The sequence below is a fragment of the Myxocyprinus asiaticus genome, chromosome 15, assembly GCF_019703515.2.
Source record: "Myxocyprinus asiaticus isolate MX2 ecotype Aquarium Trade chromosome 15, UBuf_Myxa_2, whole genome shotgun sequence".
Lineage (NCBI taxonomy): Eukaryota > Metazoa > Chordata > Actinopteri > Cypriniformes > Catostomidae > Myxocyprinus > Myxocyprinus asiaticus.
This window is the reverse complement of record NC_059358.1, coordinates 31,080,723-31,102,374: the sequence shown is the minus strand read 5'-3', so window position 1 is coordinate 31,102,374 and position 21,652 is coordinate 31,080,723. Positions and strand designations below refer to the sequence as shown.

The 21,652-nt window shown below is 44.0% G+C and overlaps 2 protein-coding genes across 2 annotated transcripts in view; both read right to left on the bottom strand.

Moving 5' to 3' along the window:
- The window catches only part of LOC127453051 (rap guanine nucleotide exchange factor 5-like), an 87,866-nt gene extending 79,552 nt beyond the window's left edge, over positions 1-8,314 (bottom strand). Inside the window, exons 1-2 of the mRNA XM_051719059.1 lie at positions 7,956-8,314; positions 6,443-6,508 (exon numbers count right to left, since the gene is read on the bottom strand). Coding sequence (XP_051575019.1) covers positions 6,443-6,508; positions 7,956-8,099 — 210 coding nt within the window. The 5' untranslated portion in view covers positions 8,100-8,314. The remainder of the gene's footprint in view (positions 1-6,442; positions 6,509-7,955) is intronic.
- Positions 8,315-10,472: 2,158 nt separating this feature from the next.
- On the bottom strand, positions 10,473-21,404 carry LOC127453056 (solute carrier family 40 member 1-like). Its single transcript, XM_051719065.1, has 8 exons — positions 21,305-21,404; positions 19,819-19,886; positions 19,480-19,639; positions 18,118-18,233; positions 17,456-17,582; positions 16,614-16,868; positions 15,403-16,068; positions 10,473-11,464 (listed from the first exon to the last, which is right to left on the bottom strand). Exons 1-8 carry the CDS (start codon positions 21,402-21,404, stop codon positions 11,205-11,207), a joined length of 1,752 nt encoding a protein of 583 aa, XP_051575025.1. The 3' UTR covers positions 10,473-11,204.
- Positions 21,405-21,652: the final 248 nt, after the last annotated feature.

Here is a 21,652-nt window from a genome sequence, read left to right as displayed (position 1 = left end):
CTCAGACCGGCCGCGCCCCGCTCCAGTGCCATTCTTCCCGGAGGTGCATGAGGAGCTGACGAAGTCATGGGAGGCACCTTTTACTGCCCGACCCCGACTCCGCAGTTCCCCCGCTCTCACTACCCTCGATGGCAGGGCGGCCAGGGGCTATACGGTGATTCCCCCGGTGGATAAGGCGCTCGCAGTGCACTTATGCCCGCAGAGCGCCGCCACCTGGCGTGGACGCCCTAAGCTCCCCTCCAAGCCCTGTAGGCTCACGTCGTCCCTGACGGCCAAGGCCTACAGCCCTGCTGGACAAGCCGCCTCTGCCCTGCACGCCATGGCTCTCCTGCAGGTCCACCAAGCCAAGGCACTGAAAGAACTGCACGAGGGTAGTTCCGCCCCAGATTTGATGCAGGAACTGCGCTCGGCGACCGACCTCGCCCTCCGGGCGACGAAGGACACAGCGCGGTCTCTCGGGCGGACGATGGCCACACTAGTGGTCCAGGAGTGCCACCTGTGGCTCAACCTGGTCGAGATGGGCGAGGCCGACAAGACACAGTTCCTTGCTGCCCCCATTTCCCAGGCGGGCCTATTTGGCGACACCGTTGAGGACTTTGCCTAGCAGTTCTCGACGGTAAAGCAGCAGACGGAGGCAATCCGGCACATCCTGCCCCGGCGCGGCTCAAGACCCCGCACCCCGTCTGCGCCAAGGGCGTCCCCCTGCGGTGACTGCACCGGCTCCGCCGCAGCCTGCCCCTCCGGCCCGGCCCCGGCGTGGAGCCCACCGCAGGAAGCCGACGCCACCCGTCTCACAGCCGGCACCGAAGAACCCACGGAGGTCTTCGAGGCGCCCCTGAGACGGGCAACCCAGGGACGAGGGAACCCACTCACCTGGAGCTGGTAGAAAGACCACTCCATCCCCCGGTGGAGGGCCGGGTGGAAAATCTTTTGTTGCCTTTTCGTTTGATTTCGCCGCACGCCCAAGTGGCTGCGGTACCCAACAGTTCAACAAAAGAGCGGCTTCCTTCCTCCCTGGGTCACATAACTGGTGTGTACGGTCGTCACCACGACTACCGTCCACGGGTTTTATCTTGCAGGATTGGCGCTCCAACGGTGCCCTTTTCGCCCCTGAGCGCCCAGCTGTGGCACAAATCCACCCCCGATGTGACAGCCTCCACAGGTCGCGAGGACAGGCCTCTTCCTCCCCCGTCCCAGGCTGTTCCGGGGGTGGTCACAAGGAGCCAGGTAAGTGCTTCGATGTCCCTAGACTCAGCACGGCCACGACGTGCTGTGGCACCTCGCGCTCCGCCCCGCCGCGAGGCCCCACCTGCCGGTACGTCCGATGACGTTGTCCCCTTGGTCCCCCTTGCACAGAATTTGGACGCATGGCTTGCGCTTCCCAATCCGTCGCGGTGGTTGATCCGGACCGTCCGACTCGGCTACGCGATTCAGTTCGCCAGGCGCCCGCCCAGGTTCAGCGGTACTCACTTCACCTTCGTCAAGGGCGAAAACGCTGTTATTCTGCGCGCGGAAATCACTAAACTCCTACGGAAGGGCGCGATAGAACCTGTCCCTCCAGCCGAGGTGAAGAAAGGGTTTTACAGCCCCTACTTCATCGTACCAAAGAAAGGCGGTGGGTTGCGGCCAATCTTGGACCTGCGAGTACTGAACTGGGCTTTACACAGACTCCCGTTCAAGATGCTGACGCAAAGACGCATTTTAGCAAGTGTCCGGCATCAGGATTGGTTCGCGGCGGTAGACCTGAAGGACGCGTACTTTCACGTCTCGATCCTTCCTCGACACAGACCCTTCCTGCGGTTCGCGTTCGAGGGTCGGGCGTATCAGTACAAAGTCCTCCCTTTCGGCCTGTCCCTGTCTCCTCGCGTATTTACGAAGATCGCAGAGGCTGCCCTTGCCCCGTTAAGGGAGGTAGGCATTCGCATTCTCAACTATCTCGACGACTGGCTAATCTTAGCTCACTCTCGAGACGTGTTATGCGCACACAGGGACCTGGTGCTCTCGCACCTCAGACGACTAGGGCTTCGGGCTAACTGGGAAAAGAGCAAGCTCCTCCCGGTTCAGAGCATCTCTTTTCTCGGTTTGGAGTTGGACTCGGTCTCCCTGACGGCGCGCCTTACGAACGAGCATGCCCAGTCGGTGCTGGCCTGTTTGAAGGCGTTCAAACAGAAAACAGCGGTTCCACTGAAACTTTTTCAGAGGCTCCTGGGTCATATGGCATCCTCGGCGGTGGCCACCCCGCTCGGGTTGATGCATATGAGGCCGCTTCAGCACTGGCTCCAGACTCAAGTCCCGAGACGGGCATGGCGCCACGGGACACACCGCGTGGCCATTACACCGGTCTGTCACCGTCTTTTCAGCCCTTGGACTGACCTCTCGTTTCTACGAGCAGGTGTTCCTCTAGAACTGGTCTCCAGGCGCATTGTGGTCACGACAGACGCCTCCAAGACGGGCTGGGGCGCTGTTTGCAACGGGCACGCAGCCACCGGCCTCTGGACGGGTCCGCGGCTGCATTGGCACATCAACTGCCTCGAGTTACTGGCAATTCTGCTCGCCCTGCGGAGGTTCCGGCCGTTGATCCAGGGCAAGCACGTGCTAGTTCGGACAGACAGCACGGCAGCGGTAGCATATGTCAACCGCCAAGGCAGTCTGCGCTCCCGCTGTATGTCACAACTCGCCCGCCGTCTCCTCCTCCGGAGTCAGCAGCACCTCAAGTCGCTGCGAGCCACTCATATCCCGGGCAACCTCAACGTTACAGCGGATGCGCTGTCACGGCAGGTTCCCCGCAGGCGAGAGTGGAGACTCCACCCCCAGGTGGTCCAGCTGATTTGGAGTCGATTCGGTCAGGCTCAGGTGGACCTGTTCGCCTCCCAAGAATCCTCCCACTGCCCGCTCTGGTACGCCCTCACCGAGGCTCCTCTCGGCATAGACGCACTGGCACACAGCTGGCCCCCTGGCATTCGCAAATACGCGTTTCCCCCAGTGAGCCTACTTGCACAGACACTGTGCAAAGTCAGGGAGGACGAGGAGCAGGTCGTCCTGGTAGCACCCTACTGGCCCACCCAGACATGGTTCTCGGACCTCACACTCCTCGCGACAGCTCCCCCCTGGCAAATTCCCCTGAGGAAGGACCTTCTTTCTCAGGGACGGGGCACCCTCTGGCACCCGTGCCCAGACCTCTTGAATCTCCATGTCTGGCCCCTGGACGGGACGCGGAAGACCTAGGTGGCCTACCACCTGCGGTGGTAGACACGATCACTCAGGCTAGGGCCCCCTCTACGAGGCGCCTGTATGCCTTGAAGTGGTCTCTGTTCGCTAAGTGGTGTTCTTCTCAACACGAAGACCCCCAGAGATGTGCAGTCAGATCAGTGCTTTCCTTCCTGCAGGAGAGGTTGGAAGGGAGGCTGTCCCCTTCCACCTTGAAGGTGTACGTTGCTGCCATAGCAGCACACCACGACGCAGTTGACGGTAAGTCCTTAGGGAAGCACGACCTGATCATCAGGTTCCTAAGAGGCACTAGGAGGCTGAATCCCTCCAGACCGCTCTTCGTTCCCTCATGGGACCTCTCCGTAGTTCTTCAGGGCCTACAGAGAGCCCCCTTTGAGCCTTTGCAGTCAGTCGAGCTTAAGGCACTCTCCCTGAAGACTGCCCTCCTGACTGCGCTCACTTCCATCAAGAGGGTAGGTGACCTACAAGCGTTCTCTGTCAGCGAAACGTGCCTAGAGTTCGGTCCGGGCTATTCTCACGTGATCCTGAGACCCCGACAGGGCTATGTGCCCAAGGTTCCCACCACTCCTTTTAGGGACCAGGTGGTGAACCTGCAAGCGCTGCCCCAGGAGGAGGCAGACCCAGCCCTGGCGTTGCTGTGTCCGGTGCGCGCTTTGCGCATCTATTTGGATCGCACGCAGAGCTTTAGAATCTCTGAGCTGCTCTTTGTCTGCTTCGGTGCACAGCGGAAAGGAAGCACTGTCTCCAAGCAGAGGATCGCCCACTGGCTCGTTGATGCCATATCTATGGCATATCTTGCCCAAGACATGCCGCCCCCGGTAGGGCTACGAGCCCATTCTACCCGTGGTGTAGCGGCTTCTTGGGCCCTGGCCAGAGGTGCCTCTCTAACAGACATTTGTAGAGCAGCGGGCTGGGCAACACCCAACACCTTTGCAAGGTTCTACAACCTCCTGGTGGAACCGGTTTCGTCCCAGGTAGTGGCACGCAACACAAGCGGATAAGCCCGGGATAGCTGGCCGGGTGTATCGCTTGCACATAGCGCCTCCCACCTCCTTTTGAGCTGAAGATGTGCGCTGTTAATTCCCAGTAGTGTTCACAAAAGTTGTTCCCTGGTTGATTTCCTCCGAGCCCTGTGGCAGTCGAGTCTTCGGAGAAACTCACTGCCGGCCCAGTACACGCGCTAGCTAAGAGCCCGGTGCTGGGGTAGGTGCTCCGCATGTGGCGGTTCCCTGTAAGGCTAACCCCATGCGATCTATATCTTCCGCTAGCTCGTTTCCCTGCTGGCAAACTGCGTCTTCCTTGGGCAGAGCCCCTCTGCCCCAGTCTCCATGTTGTAGTACCTCCTCCCCCATTGGGCAGGATCTACCTTGAAGGCTCTCCACATGGTTGGAAAGACCATGTGATGTATTTTTCCACTTAAATATCCCCCCCCTCTCTGGGGTTGGGTGTGGTCTCCGCGGTGTCCTCCCCTTGGGAGGGACACCCCCCGACTAGACCTGGCAGCCCAGTCAGATAATCCCCCTTCTTTTTTTTAGGGAGTGGAAAAAGAGAAGGGGAAAAGAGGCCACGACTGGGTTAAGCCTGTCTCTATCTTTGGGTAGTCGACTTGTCCCCAAAAAGGGCCGTTCGACACTCATAACTATGTTGGGGGAGGTTACGTGTCGACCTGGTGTGCTGGCTATGAGGCACACAGCAAGTCTGCCCACCACACACCGCCAGTTCACGTAACACAGTTCAGCCTTGTGGCGTTTTGTATAGGGACCCCTAGTGTCACTACATCGACACCAACGTCGAGTGAGTGACAGATAGGGAACGTCATGGTTACTGGTGTAACCTCCGTTCCCTGATGGAGGGAACGAGACGTTGGTCCCTCCTGCCACAACGCTGAACTACCCGCTGAAATGGCCGGATCTTATATCGGCTCCTCAGCGTAAAACCTGAATGAGTGGTTGCATACCAGCTCCTTTTATACCCATATGTTAGGGGGAGTGGCATGCAAATACCACTCGCCAATTTTCATTGGCCTTTTATCAAAGACCAGAGGTGTCTCGGGCTCCCAAGAGTGACCCCTAGTGTCACTACATCGACACCAACGTCTTGTTCCCTCCATCAGGGAACGGAGGTTACACCAGTAACCATGACGTTTCATGTACAACAGTAAAGAGAAGACTCAGGGGTGCAGGCCTAATGGGAAGAATTGCAAATAAAAAGCCACTTTTGAAACAGAAAAACAAAAAGAAAAGGTTAGAGTGGGCAAAGAAACACAGACATTGGACAACAGATAATTGGAAAAGAGTGTTATGGATCTTAACCCCACTGAGCTTTTGTGGAATCAGCTAGACTGTAAGGTGCGTGAGAAGTGCCCGACAAGAGAGCCACATCTATGTCAAGTGCTACAGTAAGTGTGGGGTGAAATGTCACCTGAGTATCTGGACAAACTGACAGCTAGAATGCCAAGGATCTGCAAAGCTGTCATTGCTGCACGTGGAGGATTTTTTTTATGAGAACTCTTTAAAGTAGTTTAAATTTTTTTCAAATTGTAATAGTAATTTTTCACATTATTAATGTCCTGACTATACATTGTGATCAGTTGAATGCCACTTTGGTGAATAAAAGTACCAATTTCTTTCCATAAGAGCAAATTCTGTACATTATTCCAAACTTTTGGCTGCCAGTGTATATATTTAGGTAGCAGTCAGCCACTTCAAATCCTTCAGAGAAGGGGTGACATAAATGGAGACGGAAAAATTATTAAAATTATGATACACACACACACACACACACACACAGTGATGATGTGCAGTATAAATCAAATACAAATCAAAACTAAAACAGTTTTGATTTGTTTAACACTTTAGCTCATATTCTTATACTTCTATTTGTGTTTTTCATAGTTTTGATGACTTTATACTATCATTCTAAAATGAGGAAAAGTGATAATAAAGATGACTAGTTGTGTCCAAACTTTTCACTGGTTGTGTATAAATTTATCAACATGTATTTTAGGAGGGGAAATAAAATCTTGGTCTCAAACTCACAGTTCGGAAACTGCAACTTAATGCATATATCCCACCCAAAATAAATGTCGATTGCAGACAATAACAATAATGTTCTATCAGTCTAATGAATTGCATTTCAACACCATGAGACAACCAGATTTTCAAGTCACTAAATGATTGAGAGTTATGACAGGGGAAATAAATGCCTGATTTACCTTTTGTCTAGACTGTCCTGCATTTGAACTGCGGATGGACTCAGGTGGCGTCTTCTGAGATATTATCTAGCAGGGGGGAGAAATAGGTTAAACATCTAAAAAAAATAAAGCTCTGTATCTTCAGACAAAACAATCTGTCTACTGTTTCTTATCTAAAGACATCATCAGTTATATGAAGATTACAAACAAGTGTTCTTTAAGATCACCATCATGTCTAGCTTTTCTAAACTGTCTATTTCGACAACAAATTTTGACACAAAAACAAGAAGTCAGTTTGGGTGAAACATCAATTGAATAGTGATAAAACCTGCTAGAACATCTACAGAATCAATTACTATGTTTTGGATTTGCAGGCCAGTATAAAGATGAAAGAGTGATCTATGAAAGGAAACAAATGACCACACAAGTAATAAGCTTTGTTTAAAAGTGAAACAAAGGCCTGAGACGTAATTGTGTGTTATACAGGCTATACAAGACTTCAAAAGCTGCCAGCATTGTGCCTCCAAAGAATCCACAGTTCAACATAGCAATGCGGACAGTAGTAAAAGCCTGACTACCCATTACTCTTTGTGTACTTTAGCTAAATGGCTCATGTGGGTTGTTGGAGAAACACAAAATGAGTCATTTGTGTTGACAATGTCAACTGCTGTTCTTAACCTCCAATGGTGGAGCATTTTTAATTATGACATAACACAGATATCAGCACTACTTCATGAACTGAAAGCCGTTTTGGTTATTTACCTGTGTATAAGACAGATGTTAGAAAATTACAAATATAGTTTGGAAACCAATAAGGAGACATTAAAGAGAGTTTAACGTCACCACATAATTTGAGTACCAATTCCTCTAAAACGTATCCCTCTCTTCGAGAGAAAAGCAGACAACATTTAATATCATAATATTTGTATCTTATGTGCAAGACAAGCAGCCAGTGACAGCAGTGTGACATCATATATTTAAATTAAAACTTTTTCGTATAATTAATTACTACAGTTTTTATGACCTCATTTTCATTTGAAAGAAATTGTGACCACTTATAACACCTAAAAAATATGCACATTTTTATCTTAGACAGACAGTATATATAAAAACGTTCATGATCGTGCTATTTATCAGCTACCCATATATTCAGAGTCGTTTATTTTTGTAATGGCAAATGGTTTTCAGTGGCTATGATACAGCAGTTCAGATTTACCATTAAACTTATAGCTAGAAATTAATCTAGACAATATTTATTTCACATTTGTTATTTTTAAATAGGTCTATATCTTTTAATTGTCACTGTCTTTGTCCTGCAGAAACATTCGCCTCATTCAAGGTTTAAAATCCCACCCAACCCAACAGGTTTCACTTCTCATATAACAGCCTGGCCAATACAATTATTTACTTCAGCACTGTTCTCAAAGTCAGAATTGCGAGCATTTTTTTATTTAAGAGACTTTATACAAATACTAACTTTACATGTATCAAAAGTACAATGTAGCCACTTTTAAATGTCTCAAAGTACACCTACAACTTCCAGGCTCTTCTTGAACTGAGTGCCATTCTTCATTAGTAGAGGAGGGTCATTTATGCTGCTGTGATCTTTAAGGTGTTTTCTCCAGCGCCACTTCACTGGACCATCCTTAACCACAAGCGGGCTGTCAGCCACCTCCATACCCGGGGGTCCAAGACACAAGAAGGTTCACAACAGGTTGAGGGAAAGCTTTGATTCATGTGCCGAGAATCCTTTAGAATCTAAAGTTTACATCACGGACGAATGAAGACTCGTCACAAGTGAACACATGAAATCGACATAAGTCTATAACCGGTCCGTACAGCGTTAGATCAGTAAATGTGCAGAGAGTGTGTAAAGACAGCGGACATCATGACAGTGGCAGACACGTGAGTAAACATAGGTGCGGTGCTGTAAAAGGTATCACATGACCTGAGTGGGCTGTACCTGTGAGATCACTGATAACACCTTTTGTTGTAGTGTTAAAAGGATATATAGTATAAAATAAGTGTTATAAGGCACATTTGTGTTGTCTAACCGTTTCAAACTCAGACGCGAGATTATCTAGTCACACTTGCATTTTTATGTAAATGGGACCGTATTTATAAATATGCCACTGTAACTACGGGTATAAACCTTATTCACGATAGTGCCATCTTTGGATTGTTCTGCGGACAACACATTGATAAAATATCTGTCCAAGAACATTCAGTATACAAAGAACTCCAGACAACATGAGCTGTGGAAAATCAGATGTGATCTATGAGCTTTATGCAGCTTTATACCGTGTGTGCCATTGAAGAGAAAAAGTCTATCCCTCACAGCCTTGTTGTCATTCCCATTAAAAATCAAAGAAGGCGCTAGCGTGAATAAGGTCTATAATTATGTAAACTATGACTCTACTTTCTAACAATTCTAGTCCATGTAAAGTAGTAAATTAACTATCGGTGATTTTAAGTTTTGTGTGTGTGTGTGTACTATGTGGCGATAATGTTCTTTGGCTTTGGTTTACAGTGACATCTGGTGGACACAGGGTGGAGTTACACACCAGCCTATTTAAAGGAATAGTTCACCCAAAAACATAAAATGATCATATACTCACCCTCATACCATCCGAAATCTGTATGACTTTGTTTCTTCTGCAAAACACAAACAAAGATTTTTAGAAAAATATCTCAGCGCTCTAGGTCCACACAATGCAAGTGAATGGTGACCAAAACTTTAAGCTCCAAAAAGCACATAAAGGCAGCATAAAAGTAATCCATATGACTCCAGTGGTTTAATCCATGTCTTCTTAATTTATCTAATTGGTTCTGAGTGAGAACAGACCAAAATATAACTCCTTTTTCACTCTAAATCTTGACATCAGCAGTCTCCTTGGTGATCCTGATTTCAAGCCCAATTACACTTCCTAGCACTTTCTAGCACTCTGTGCATGCATCAAGAACTAGGCAGTGTAATCAAGCTTGAAATCATGATCGTGCCAGAGACTGCAATAGCGAGATGTACAGCAATGGCAAGATGTACAGTGAAAAGGAGTTACATTTTGGTCTGTTCTCTTCTCACACAAAACTAATCGGATCACTTCAGAAGACATGGATTAAAACACTGGAGTCGTATGGATTGTTTTATGATGCATTTATGTGATTTTTGGAGCTTCAAAGTTTTGGTCACTATTAATTTGCACTATATAGACTTACAGAGCTGAGATGTTCTTCTAAACATCATGATTTGTGTTCTTCAGAAGAAAGAAAGTCATACACATTTGGGATGGCACAAAGGTGAGTAAACGATGAGAGAATTTTCATTTTTGGGTGTCCTTTTAGGTAATTGACAAATAACATGGACAGTAACTTTTTTCAACATCAAGATTTTATGTTAAAATTTGTCATATCAACTACCCGTTTACTTTGCAATTATGCAATGGCTATTTTTTGGTGAGATTACAGATTACCCCATTAAATCCATTATCTGAAAGCGCTTTGTTTATCATTGAACTTTCTAACACTGAAAGAGACCTAAACAACATTTAACGTAATAATAATGATCCATGAAATAAAGATGTTTAATAATCCATATAATAGATTATTAACACAATTTAAACAGATGCAATGCAGTCTGAGTACTGTATACGTATATGTTAACCATTACTTCTAGAGTTACCTTTCACAAATAAGTTCAAACTAGAGCTCAAAACAAAACAGTTAAGTGCTGAGGTAAGATTCTGTCTTCATCCATTTTGAACTCAAAGAAAGTTGAAGTAGTGAATTTAAGACTTTGGTACAATACTTATATAAACAGCGGACAGGGAAAGTCTTGTGAAAACTCACTAATTTTTCACCTGAAGAGTTAGGCATAAACTAAGTGATTAATCAGTCAGTCAAAAGCACAAATAATAAAAAGGGCTGAGTAATGAGAAGTAATGCTTTAAGAAGCAGTTTAGAGAGGATTGTTCTCTCTTTTTGTTGGATGAGATGTATTGCTTGCTTGTGTGCTTTATTCTGAAACCAAGTAATCTTTACAGTATAAGTGAAAGGTGGACTGTTTGTCACTTATATGATTTATAATCAACTGTAGCTCAGGTTACTGATGTTTCATTAAATTTTGGTTGTAGCATCTGTTTGTCAGCATGCTGTTTCTGGCTGCAATAGGATAAAACTGAGAATGCTTTCAAGAAAAGTGTTTGCTTAGGTAATAATCCATAAAAAAATATGTTTTGTCAGCTATGTTCAACTATGTTCTTGTAGAAATTCTGTGCGTTTTAAGACACTTATTAACTTCCAGCGTGAATGTTGGCTCTCTAGGTGCCAACTTGTCAATGATGTTTGCGGTTCCCTTTACTGTCAGCAAGAGGTGCTATTTCCTAGTCGAATTCACCTGAGTACTGTGCTGCTGCCAAACTTTTTTTCTTTTTCTTTTTTTCACGCAGAGATCAACGACATCTTTTTGCTGAAAAATAAAGAGCTTCAACCAGCCTAAACCTGTTCTTAGCTGATTTAAGATGTCCAAAATGGTCTCACAGCCTGGCCAAGCTGGTGTTTAGCTGTTTTAAGCTGGACTCTCATTTTGACCTGCTGTAAAGTGCCCAAAACCCCTCTAAAACCAGCCAACAGAGCAGCCTGAAATGAATCAGCAGTCAAAAGAGTAAAGCAGTTTTGTATGAATCCAAGAATTGCTGCAACAAACAGCACAGGGATGGAGACACGTTCACAAGCTGGTGACAGAGTCTGTAACAGAGAAGTCTGCAGAACAGTACATCTGTGTTGTTTATGTGTTTGTACGTTGTTTCCTCTTAGCCTTCCTGGCGTACAGAAAGTACATGGTGTGTCCTGTGAAAATGAACAGGATGGAGATAATGACAAGGATGCCGAAGTGTTGTGGCTGAGGTGCAGATATGACCATGAGGAAGTGCAGCAAGTCCATTAGGTAGTTCATGGAGCTCTGGACTCCATTGACCACCCCACGCTCTGATTCACTTATCGTTTCCTGCAAGAGCTGAGTCACTGTGAGGTCGAAGGACCAGAGGCCTGTAAAACATTGGAAAAGCATCAGTGGTAGTATCTCTAACTTGTGTGTTTTTGATTATTATTTTATTAAAGGTAAAGTGAACCCAAAAATTAAAATTCTGTCATTATTTACTTACCCGGGTGTCATTCCAAACATGTATGCTATAATTATTTCTATGGAACCAAAAATATATTTTTTTCACACAGCTCTTATCCATACAGCGACAGTAGTCCCTACAACTCAAGTGCTATTTTCCACATTTTCTGAAGCCAAATGATAGCTTTGTGAAGTGAACAGATCAAAGTTAAGTAATGTTTCACTGATCAGCTTCCACTCTTAATTTAATTTATTTATCATACATTATATGTTTGCACATATACAGTGAAATTCTTTTCCCCCCACATATCCCAGCCAAGCTGGGGCCAGAGTGCAGGGTCAGCCATGATACAGCACCTCTGGAGCAGATAGGATAGGGTTAAGGGCCCAACAGCGGCATTTTGGCAGTGCTGGGGCTTGAACCCCCAACCTTCTGACCAATAACCCAGAGCCTTAACTGCTGAGCCACCACTGCTCTGCAGCAGCTCTCAGATCAAATATTGTATGACTTCCAAACTGTGCCATAGCAGACAGATTTAATTTATATCTGTGAATAAGGGAAGGTTATTCGTGAATAACAATGACTTAAATTTCAGTCTGTACACCACACACAGCAGTATATATAATGTATGTAACACGATGTAACACTCGCTGTATGTAACACGATGTAATCACCCAGGTCGAACAACACTCCACTTGCCCCCACCCCCGTCAGACGATATAACACTTGCACACAAAATTTTTAGATATAAAATTATCTTTATTTGAGGGCCTTTTTCAGTAAATATTGATATGCGATTAATTGCGATTAATTCATTTAATTAAAGGTGTACTCAGTAATTCTAATCCAATACACTTTTTGTAAAATTCTGCAAATATCTCCTCACAGTCTGCTAGCTGTCCGTTCTGTGGGTGGGCTGAAAAAAAATTTTAGTATTTGTACAGAGCCCTGGCTCTGTAAATGGGACAAAAACAAAGTGGATCGGTCCGATCCACGCAACACTACTTCAGCCAATCAGAAACAGGGGGTGGTTCTTGCGTGTCAACAGGATGGGGGGTGGGGGCAGAGCAAGAGGGAAATTCATTAGAAGAGTGATGGCAAATCTGGCTGATGTGAACTTTCTAAACTACAAGGAGGACAAATGGCTGAGAAACAGACCAAGAGAAAAAGGTCAGACGAATATAAACTAAAAAAGAAGGATTATGATAAGTTGAGGGCGGAGCTTCCAAAGGAGCACTGAAGGGAGTGATGTGTTCGATTTGGCAGTTGAGTTTGAAAATCAACAGTGTATCTCAGGAATTGCTGAGTGCACCTTTAATTGGCACATCATGTAACTCATTTGATTTAAAAATATTATCGATTGACAGCCCAACTAGAAATACAGTCAATAACAATAGTATAAATTATAAAGTGTATTTACTAGTTACATAAACACATTAAAGTCGAACCTATTACTCTCATAATAAAAGTTTTTGGTCATGATGTGCACAATTTATAAGTGTAAGCTATTCTGAAGAAAATAGCTTGTGTCAAAGCCTTGGCCAGGGTGATAAAATTTCGTGTTCGACTCAGACTCGCATAATTTCCAAATCCCATTCCCCAGTCCTTCATCATTTCTTGTCTCCTATCTTGCTGTCCCTATCAGTGAAGTGCCCCCAAAAAGCCAACAGATGCTTTATTTTCCTAATCTATTTTTCAGTTGTATTAACTTTCTCTGGCTCCAAAACTGTTCTTTTCTGGTGATGAATTCAAGGCCGCATTCTATTACTGACCATTTATTTTTCATGGCTCTCTGGAAAACTTGATTCAGATCAATATTGGTTTCAATTATGACATTCTACAGTCAAATATTTTTGTATATTTACTATCATTAAACTGCATAATTGACCATTTTTTATTATTTGACAAGTAGCCATGTAAAAAATAGGATAATTGCCAGCTTACGCTACATTATCCCTACATATCCTAGCCTAACAAGCTTCATCCTCTCATAATCCAATCAAATCCAGATGGATATAATGAACTCTCGCTCTGCATTGTTTCCTACTGAATGTTCTGTTTTGCTTATAAATACAGTGCATCCGGAAAGTATTCACAGCGCTTCACTTTTTCCACATTTTGTTATGTTTCAGCCTTATTCCAAAATGGAATAAATTCATTATTTTCCTCAAAATTCTACAAACAATACCCCATAATGACAACGTGAAAGAAGTTTGTTTGAAATCTTTGTAAATTTATTAAAAATAAAAAACGATAAAAAATCACATGTACATAAGTATTCACAGCCTTTGCTGAATACTTTGTTGAAGCACCTTTGGCACCAATTACAGCTTCAAGTTTTTTTGAGGATGATGCTACAAGCTTGTCACACCTATTTTTGGGCAGTTTCTCCCATTCTTCTTTGCAGGACCTCTCAAGCTCCATCAGGTTGGATGGGGAGCGTCAGTGCACAGCCATTTTCAGATCTCTCCAGAGATGTTCAGTCGGGTTCAAGTCTGGGCTCTGGCTGGGCCACTCAAGGACATTCACAGAGTTGTCCCATAGCCACTCCTTTGTTATCCTGGCTGTGTGCTTAGGGTCGTTGTCCTGTTGGATGATGAACCTTCGCCCCAGTCTGAGGTCCAGAGCGCTCTGGAGCAGGTTTTCATCGAGGATGTTTCTGTACATTGCTGCATTCATCTTTCCCTCAATCCTGACTAGTCTCCCAGTTCCTGCCACTGAAAAACATCCCCACAGCATGATGCTGCCACCACCATGCTTCACTGTAGGGATGGTATTGGCCAGGTGATGAGCAGTGCCTGGTTTCCTCCAGGCATGACACTTGCCATTCAGGCCAAAGAGTTCAATCTTTGTTTCTCATGGTCTGAGAGTCCTTCAGGTGCCTTTTGGCAAACACCAGGTGGGCTGTCATGTGCCTTTTACTGAGGAGTGGCTTCCGTCTGGCCACTTTACCATACAGGCCTGATTGGTGGAGTGCTGCAGAGATGGTTGTTGTTCTGGAAGGTTCTCCTCTCTCCACAGAGAAATGCTGGAGCTCTGTTAGAGTGACCATCGGGTTCTTGGTCACCTCCCTGACAAAGGTCCTTCTCCCCCGATCGCTCAGTTTGGCCGGGCGGCCAGCTCTAGGAAGAGACCTGGTGGTTCCAAACTTCTTCCATTTACGGATGATGGAGGCCACTGTGCTCATTGGAACCTTCAATGCTGCAGAAATTTTTCTGTACCCTTCTCCAGATCTGTGCCTCGATACAATCCTGTCTCGGAGGTCTACAGACAATTCCTTGGACTTCATGGCTTGGTTTGTGCTCTGACATGCACTGTTAACTGTGGCATCTTATATAGACAGGAGTGTGCCTTTCCAAATCATGTCCAATCAACTGAATTTACCACACGTGGACTCCAATCAAGTTGTAGAAACATCTCAAGGATGAGTAGTGGAAACAGGATGCACCTGAGCTCAATTTTGAGTGTCATGGCAAAGGATGTGAATACTTATGTACATGTGATTTTTTTCATTTTTGTTTTTTTTTAATACATTTGCAAAGATTTCAAACAAACTTCATTCACGTTGTCATTATGGTGTATCGTTTGTAGAATTTTGAGGAAAATAATTAATTTAATCCATTTTGGAATAAGGTTGTAACATAAAATGTGGAAAAAGTGAAGCGCTGTGAATACTTTCCGGGTACACCAGAAGTAACAGAAGCATAGTTAAATGCCGTAAATGCCATTACATGTTGCCTTTTCAGTACAAGTTGTTCATTTGTCATTCTTAGTCCTTACTAGTGTATTTACAATGTAACACACATGTATATCAATGTAAAAGTCTGACCATACTTAAAATGTAAGCACCTTTCTACTTACCAACTCTAGCCATAATGACTCCAAGGAACAGCAAGATGATGGAGATGTAAGATTCAGGTTCAGTCCCTGCTGGTGCATTCTCAAACAACACAGTGTTATTAGTCCAGTGAATGGAGGAGCGATCCGGCAGCAGAGGCTGGTTGCTGCCTCCACGCAGTGGGTATCCATGCCTCTGGTGACCTCCTGTCATCCCACCCACATCCGATGCATTCCCCATATATAGTATACTGAGGTCCATGGGGCTACCGGGGGCAAACACAGAGCACACACAAAGCAACAGGCAGCCAAGGTGCAGACCGCTGGAAATGACCCCAGTGTTAACCAGGCCACATGCTTTCCGCAGCTTTGTGAAAAGGACAGTGCCCAAAAGCCCTGCTACAGCTGACACGCCCATTAATATGCTGAGTAGTGAGCCGCTGATGCCCTGGGTGTAGGCGTAGCCTGTGGTGATGCAGTCAAAGCCTAGCACTGTTGTGTACAGGAAGGCCAGGCCCAGGCCGGCGAGGAAAACAGGTTGTTTGTAATATGCCCTCCATCCCTCTTGGCAGGTGCTGAGGAGCCTGCGCAGGCGGTGGAAGCACACTGGTATTCTAGTTATCTCTTGTAAATGCAGGCTACTGGTGATCTCTGCAGAGATGGCTGCAGTTGGACACACTGAGGTCGTATCTGAATAAAAGAGGAGAAATGGGATATTTGGCCATCATGCAATGTTATACAATCATACTTATCAGAAATAGTAGCAAGACTTTTCAAGAGCTTACAAATTAAAGACCCCATATATTTAAATTTTTTGTTAGTTTTGTGGCTTTTCATTCATGTCTGTTATCTTTGAGGCTGACAAAAGTCGACAAAACAATCTTTATTTCTCTCCTAGAATGGACCAAAAAGATACAATGACTCATTCTGATGCTTGTTGATTATTTGAGCGCATTCTCAGGGGTGTATAAAACAGTTTGTCCAATAAAATACTTTTATAAAATGGTTTAAGGACGAGCCCTTCGATATGTCTTGCCCCAACTTCCTTTTTTAATAGGAAATCTGTCAACACAGGAAAGAAATTGAGTTTGTCAAACCATTTCATGGGGTCTATAATATCTATTAATTATAAATGTATTCTCCAGAATATTAATCGTTTGACTTTTGATCATTTTAAACCATTATCAGTCTTTGTAATTAACCTAATATCAGTTTTTGCTCAAGATTAACTTTACCTTGTGAGCGTTTACTTTCTCTTTTCTTCTCTAAATAGCTTTGATGTTCCATTGTTGGCGGTTTGACAGACAGTTCTGGTACGATACGGTAGACTCTGGAGAGGAAGATGAACTCTACAATGAGGGACACCAGATTCCATCCCAAGATGAAGCCACAGCCAACCACATTAGAGGCTAGGGTCATTACTTGACCCACTGCCAGCGGAGCCAGAATATTAGTCACCTGATCGATCCGTCTCATTGTTGCATTCATTCCTGCATTAGGAGGGAATCAAAACTTATTTCTAGAATGATCTTGTAAAAGTAATAAAAAAATTAGTTTACCAAAGAAACAAGCATGTATTTTATAAGTATTTCTATTTGTTGCACTATGCTGTTAAAGAAGTGTGTGATTTTTTCGATGTTTAAATGCCTTCTACTGTACCAGCTTAATATGCAAAGACAACTTCAGCCATTCATAAAACCAGCCATTTATAGGTTGATTTCCCAGAAAAGTGTAAATACTGTGGCTCTGTTGCATTATTAAAACATTGCTCTGTTTGTGTGTGCACCCCGACCAGCCTGACACAGTAACTCAACCAATGGCGTGAGTTTGGGGCGGGACTACTCGGCCAATGGCAGTAGAGGGGGAGTGTTCAGGAAACACGTTTGAAAATAGTCATTACTTTTGCCATTCCATTTGATAAAGCAAGTGGCGCAGACATTACACATTTTACCTTTTAAAACTAACACCTAGTGATGATGTCCATCATGCAGATAAATAATAAAAAATATACTCAAATAGACCATGATGATTCTACACTGAATACCCCTTTAAACTTAATCAGAAATAACAGTCATACCTGCGAGGTGACCACGGTTGTAGCCTGTGATTACCACTATCCAATCCCTCTGGATGGCAATGGTGAGAGCTGTGCTGGCAAGGTTTGCCACATCTGCCAGGACGATCACCACCGTATAACAAACCACCTTGTGTGAGTTGTGTAATGCAACATGTTACTATGTATGCTATGTCATAACAGCAGGAATGCTAATTTTCAGCAGTGACTAGCCAGTAGCAGAGATAGCATTCAAAAATGTTACTCTAAACACATGGCTGTATTCCTATAAGAACTGAAGGGATAGTTCATCCAAAAATGAAAAATCCTTTCATCATTTACTCACCCTTATGTTGTTTCAAACCCATTTGACTTTCTTTCTTCCTTGGAACACAAAAGAACAATGTTAACCTCAGTCACCATTTACACTTTCATTGTTTGAAAAAAAAAAAAAAATGCAATGAAAGTGAATGGTGACTTAGGATAACATTATGCCGAACATCTTTCTTTGAGCTCCACAGAAAAAAGAAAGTCATACAGGTTTGGAACAACATGAGGGTAATTCAAGGATCAAAATTCAAGTTTTTTTTTTTTTTTTTTCTTTTGTGAAATATCCCTTTAAGATCAAATGCAACTTAAATCTTTTAGGTACAGGTGAGAGTACAAACAATGTCAGGGGGACTTACAGTTAACCACCCATCCCAGATTTCCTCAATCCACTTTTTGTAAGAGAACACCAACATGAGCACGATGCTGCAGACAGTCACTGAAACATTCTGAATGAACAGAGATGCGTGGGCCACTATAGTGAGTGATAGAGAGGAGATTAGATTATGATACTTTGCTTGAAATAAATACTGGTAGGATAACAGGCCTTCAGTGATTGAAATATATTTGAAACAAATCTTCAAACCAGCTGCTGGCATAAGATGCTTCTGCTTATGTTATTTAAACTATCATGCCGTTCTCAATCATGTTTATTGAGATTATCATGTAGGTGAATTTCTCAAAAAAACATTTTCGAGTCATATTTCACACCAAAAAATATAAGTATATATTTTTACATTGTAACATTATTTTCATGACAATCACACACATTTTCCCCTAAAAATTGCATTGCACTTCTCAGGTTTTTTTTTATTTTTTATTATTATTCTCAATCATTATTTTCAATCGATTTTAATTACTGCAATAATTGTTTACTGTATTTTTTTTAATTTTTTTTTATTTTTATTTTCTCCCCTTTTCACCCAAATTTGGAATGCCCAATTCCTAATGCACTCTAAATCCTAGTGGTGGTGTTGTGACTCGCCTTAATCTGGGTGGCAGAGGATGAATCTCAGTTGCCTCCGCGTCTGAGACAGTCAATCCGCGCATTTTATGTATTGTTGAGCGCATTACCGCGGAGACCTAGCGTGTGTGGAGGCTTCACTCTATTCTCCGTGGCATCTACACACAACTCATCATGTGCCCCTCCGAGAGCGAGAACCACATTATAGCGACCACGAGGAGGTTAACCCAACATAACTCTACCCACCCTAGCAACCGTGCCAATTGGTTGCTTAGGAAGCCTGACTGGAGTCACTCAGCATGTCCTGGATTCGAATTTGCGACCCCAGGTGTGATAGTCAGCATCTTTACTTGCTGAGCTACCCAGGCCCCCCAATTGTTTACTGTATTAAAGTAAAAATGGAATACAATGGGGTTTTTTTTATTATTAGAATTAGCATAAATTAAAGTCTGTACAGCAAATACTGCCATGATGTAAATAATACATTTAATAACTGGGTTGAAAATTGTCCTTTATTGTCATGGAAATTATGTCACAATGCAAAAGAAATCTAATGGTCCTAAAAATATGCTTCATTTAATAAGGTAATTTCTTATTTTTATTATACTGAAATGGCGGATTTCATGTAATTCACCCATGTATAGGCTACAGAGTTTCAGTCATTTCAGAGAAATCATAGAGAAGGATATTTTTGTACCCAACCCAGTGATCATTCCATAAAGAAAATACGTATGTGGTAATACTGTAAGTCTTTCACCTTTGTTTCTTGGATTGCGGTCAACCCAATCTCCAATCAATGCTCCTAGAAAGAGCACCGATCCAGCCACCACAAGTCCAAAGATGGCCGTTAACAGCAGGTTATGCCCATACAGCTCAATCAGGAAGACAGAAATGGCGAAATGCCACATACGATCACCCTGGCACACAAAGAGAGAGACTCCATTCAAAATATCATACTTCATATATCATATTTCACATCTTTTGTATGCTTTTACAAGCATCATGAAAAACATTTAATGCTGTGCCAGCCTGCCATGGCATATGCCCTGCTTACTGAGTACCATCCCAGCATGGAATATATAAAAAGGCTCCTTACCCACATAGATAACGCTCCACTGACATAGATGAGAAACTTCGGGCCCTTGAGGTAGATGAGGGCTGATCCTAAGAGATAAATGTTATCAGAAGATTTATTGCTTGGATGCACTGTAATTATAGAATAATACACAATTTCATGCCAGCCAGCAAGAACAAGCAAGATCTGCAGACTTGTTTTAAGCATCCTCTAAAATAGCAGATATAAAACGGTTTTCCCGCTTCTATTTTTTTATTGTAGTGAAACTATTCCAAATTAGAGGCATAGTTCGCCTAAAAATTATAATTCTGGCACCATTTACTTGCCCTCATGTTATTCCAAACTCTGAAATTTGAGAGCTGCAGCAAAGGGGAAGATTAACGACTTCAGTTTCTGTCTGTTCTTCACACAAGTTTGGAATGACATGAAGGTAAGTAAATGATGACTACATTTAATTTTTGTTGGGGGGGGGGGGGGGTGGGCGACTAATCCTTTTCAGCTTAATGGACTTTTAACTTTTAGTTTAATGGAAATTCCACCATATAAATTCTATGGCAATATATTGTCTAAAAGGTGAACACTGTAAGTTTTTATGGTCCTTCAAGATTGAGGCTTGTCCTGGAGTTCGCTAGTTCGAATCCCAGGGCGTGCTGAGTGACTCCAGCCAGGTCTCCTAAGCAACCAAATTGGCCTGGTTGCTAGGGAGGGTAGAGTCACATGGGGTAACCTCCACGTGGTTGCTATAATGTGATTCGTTCTCGGTAGGGCGCGTGGTGAGTTGAGCGTGGATGCCGCAGTGGATGGCGTGAAGCCTCCACACGTGCTATGTCTCCGTGGCAACGAGCTCAACAAGCCACGTGATAAGATGCGCAGGTTGAAGGTCTCAGACGCGGAGGCAACTGGGATTCGTCCTCCGCCACCCGGACTGAGGCGAATCACTACGCGTCCACGAGGACTTAAAAAAGCACATTGGGAATTGGGCATTCCAAATTGGGAGAAAAAGGGGAAAACCCCCCCCCCAAAAAAGATTGTGGCTTGTCAGACTGTACAAAATGATCCCAGTGAGATCTTGGGTAAAATCCATGGCACACTGTGCGACATCATGTCAAACTGTACAATGCAAATCGTAGCCAAGACTTTGGTCCCAGTCGTCCTGATTGACAGCACTGACTGGGTGTTTTATGTCTTCTGGCCGTAGCAGTCTCACTGCATGTCTGTGACAAAAAAAGTTTACACTGCCGGAACTTGCTTGGAGGCTAAGATTCATTTAATCAGCCATCTGTGGTCATGTCACACTAAGGGATCAAAGACTGCCGATTTTGCCTTACGACAAAATTAATTTTGTCTCAGACGGCAAAATCTTGTTCAAAGTTATACAGTCTGAATCCCACTTAAGGTGGATGGTTGGGAAGAGCTGTTTCCGATCTCTGTCACCTCAGGGTATTAAACCACTTGGTATACTGTACTTCAACTGAATGAATAGTTAGATACAAGTGAAGAAACATACTTGGTATGCTCCTGGCTTTCATCACAGGTGAATCTCTGTTATTATCACCATCAAACTCCACAACACCACCACACTGGGCCCCCTCTGTTCGAAGAGACATCCTGCATGAAGAGCATGACTCTTTCTTAATCAAGTGATTCGATGATTTCACAAAATCTCAAACCCACTTTCTTTAAATTCTCTGTTTGAAGAAGATTTAAATTGTTGTCATGGTTGCCATACTCTACAATGAGGCCTACTGTATGCACCTGCAATAAAAGACAACTTGAAGTATACAGCTCAAAAATATCACAATATGATGATGCAAGTAAATTATTAATCAAGTAAGGGATAATTAACAGTAGTCCA

Excerpts from the sequence above, each read along its gene's own strand:
- LOC127453056 (XM_051719065.1), bottom strand. The coding sequence starts at position 21,404 with ATGTCTCTTCGAACAGAGGGGGCCCAGTGTGGTGGTGTTGTGGAGTTT. Across the intron at positions 19,887-21,304 it reads GAAAGCCAGGAGCATACCAA|GATCAGCCCTCATCTACCTC; the intron begins GTATGTTTCTTC and ends TTTATCTCTTAG. Across the intron at positions 16,069-16,613 it reads AGAAAGTAAACGCTCACAAG|ATACGACCTCAGTGTGTCCA; the intron begins GTAAAGTTAATC and ends TCTTTTATTCAG.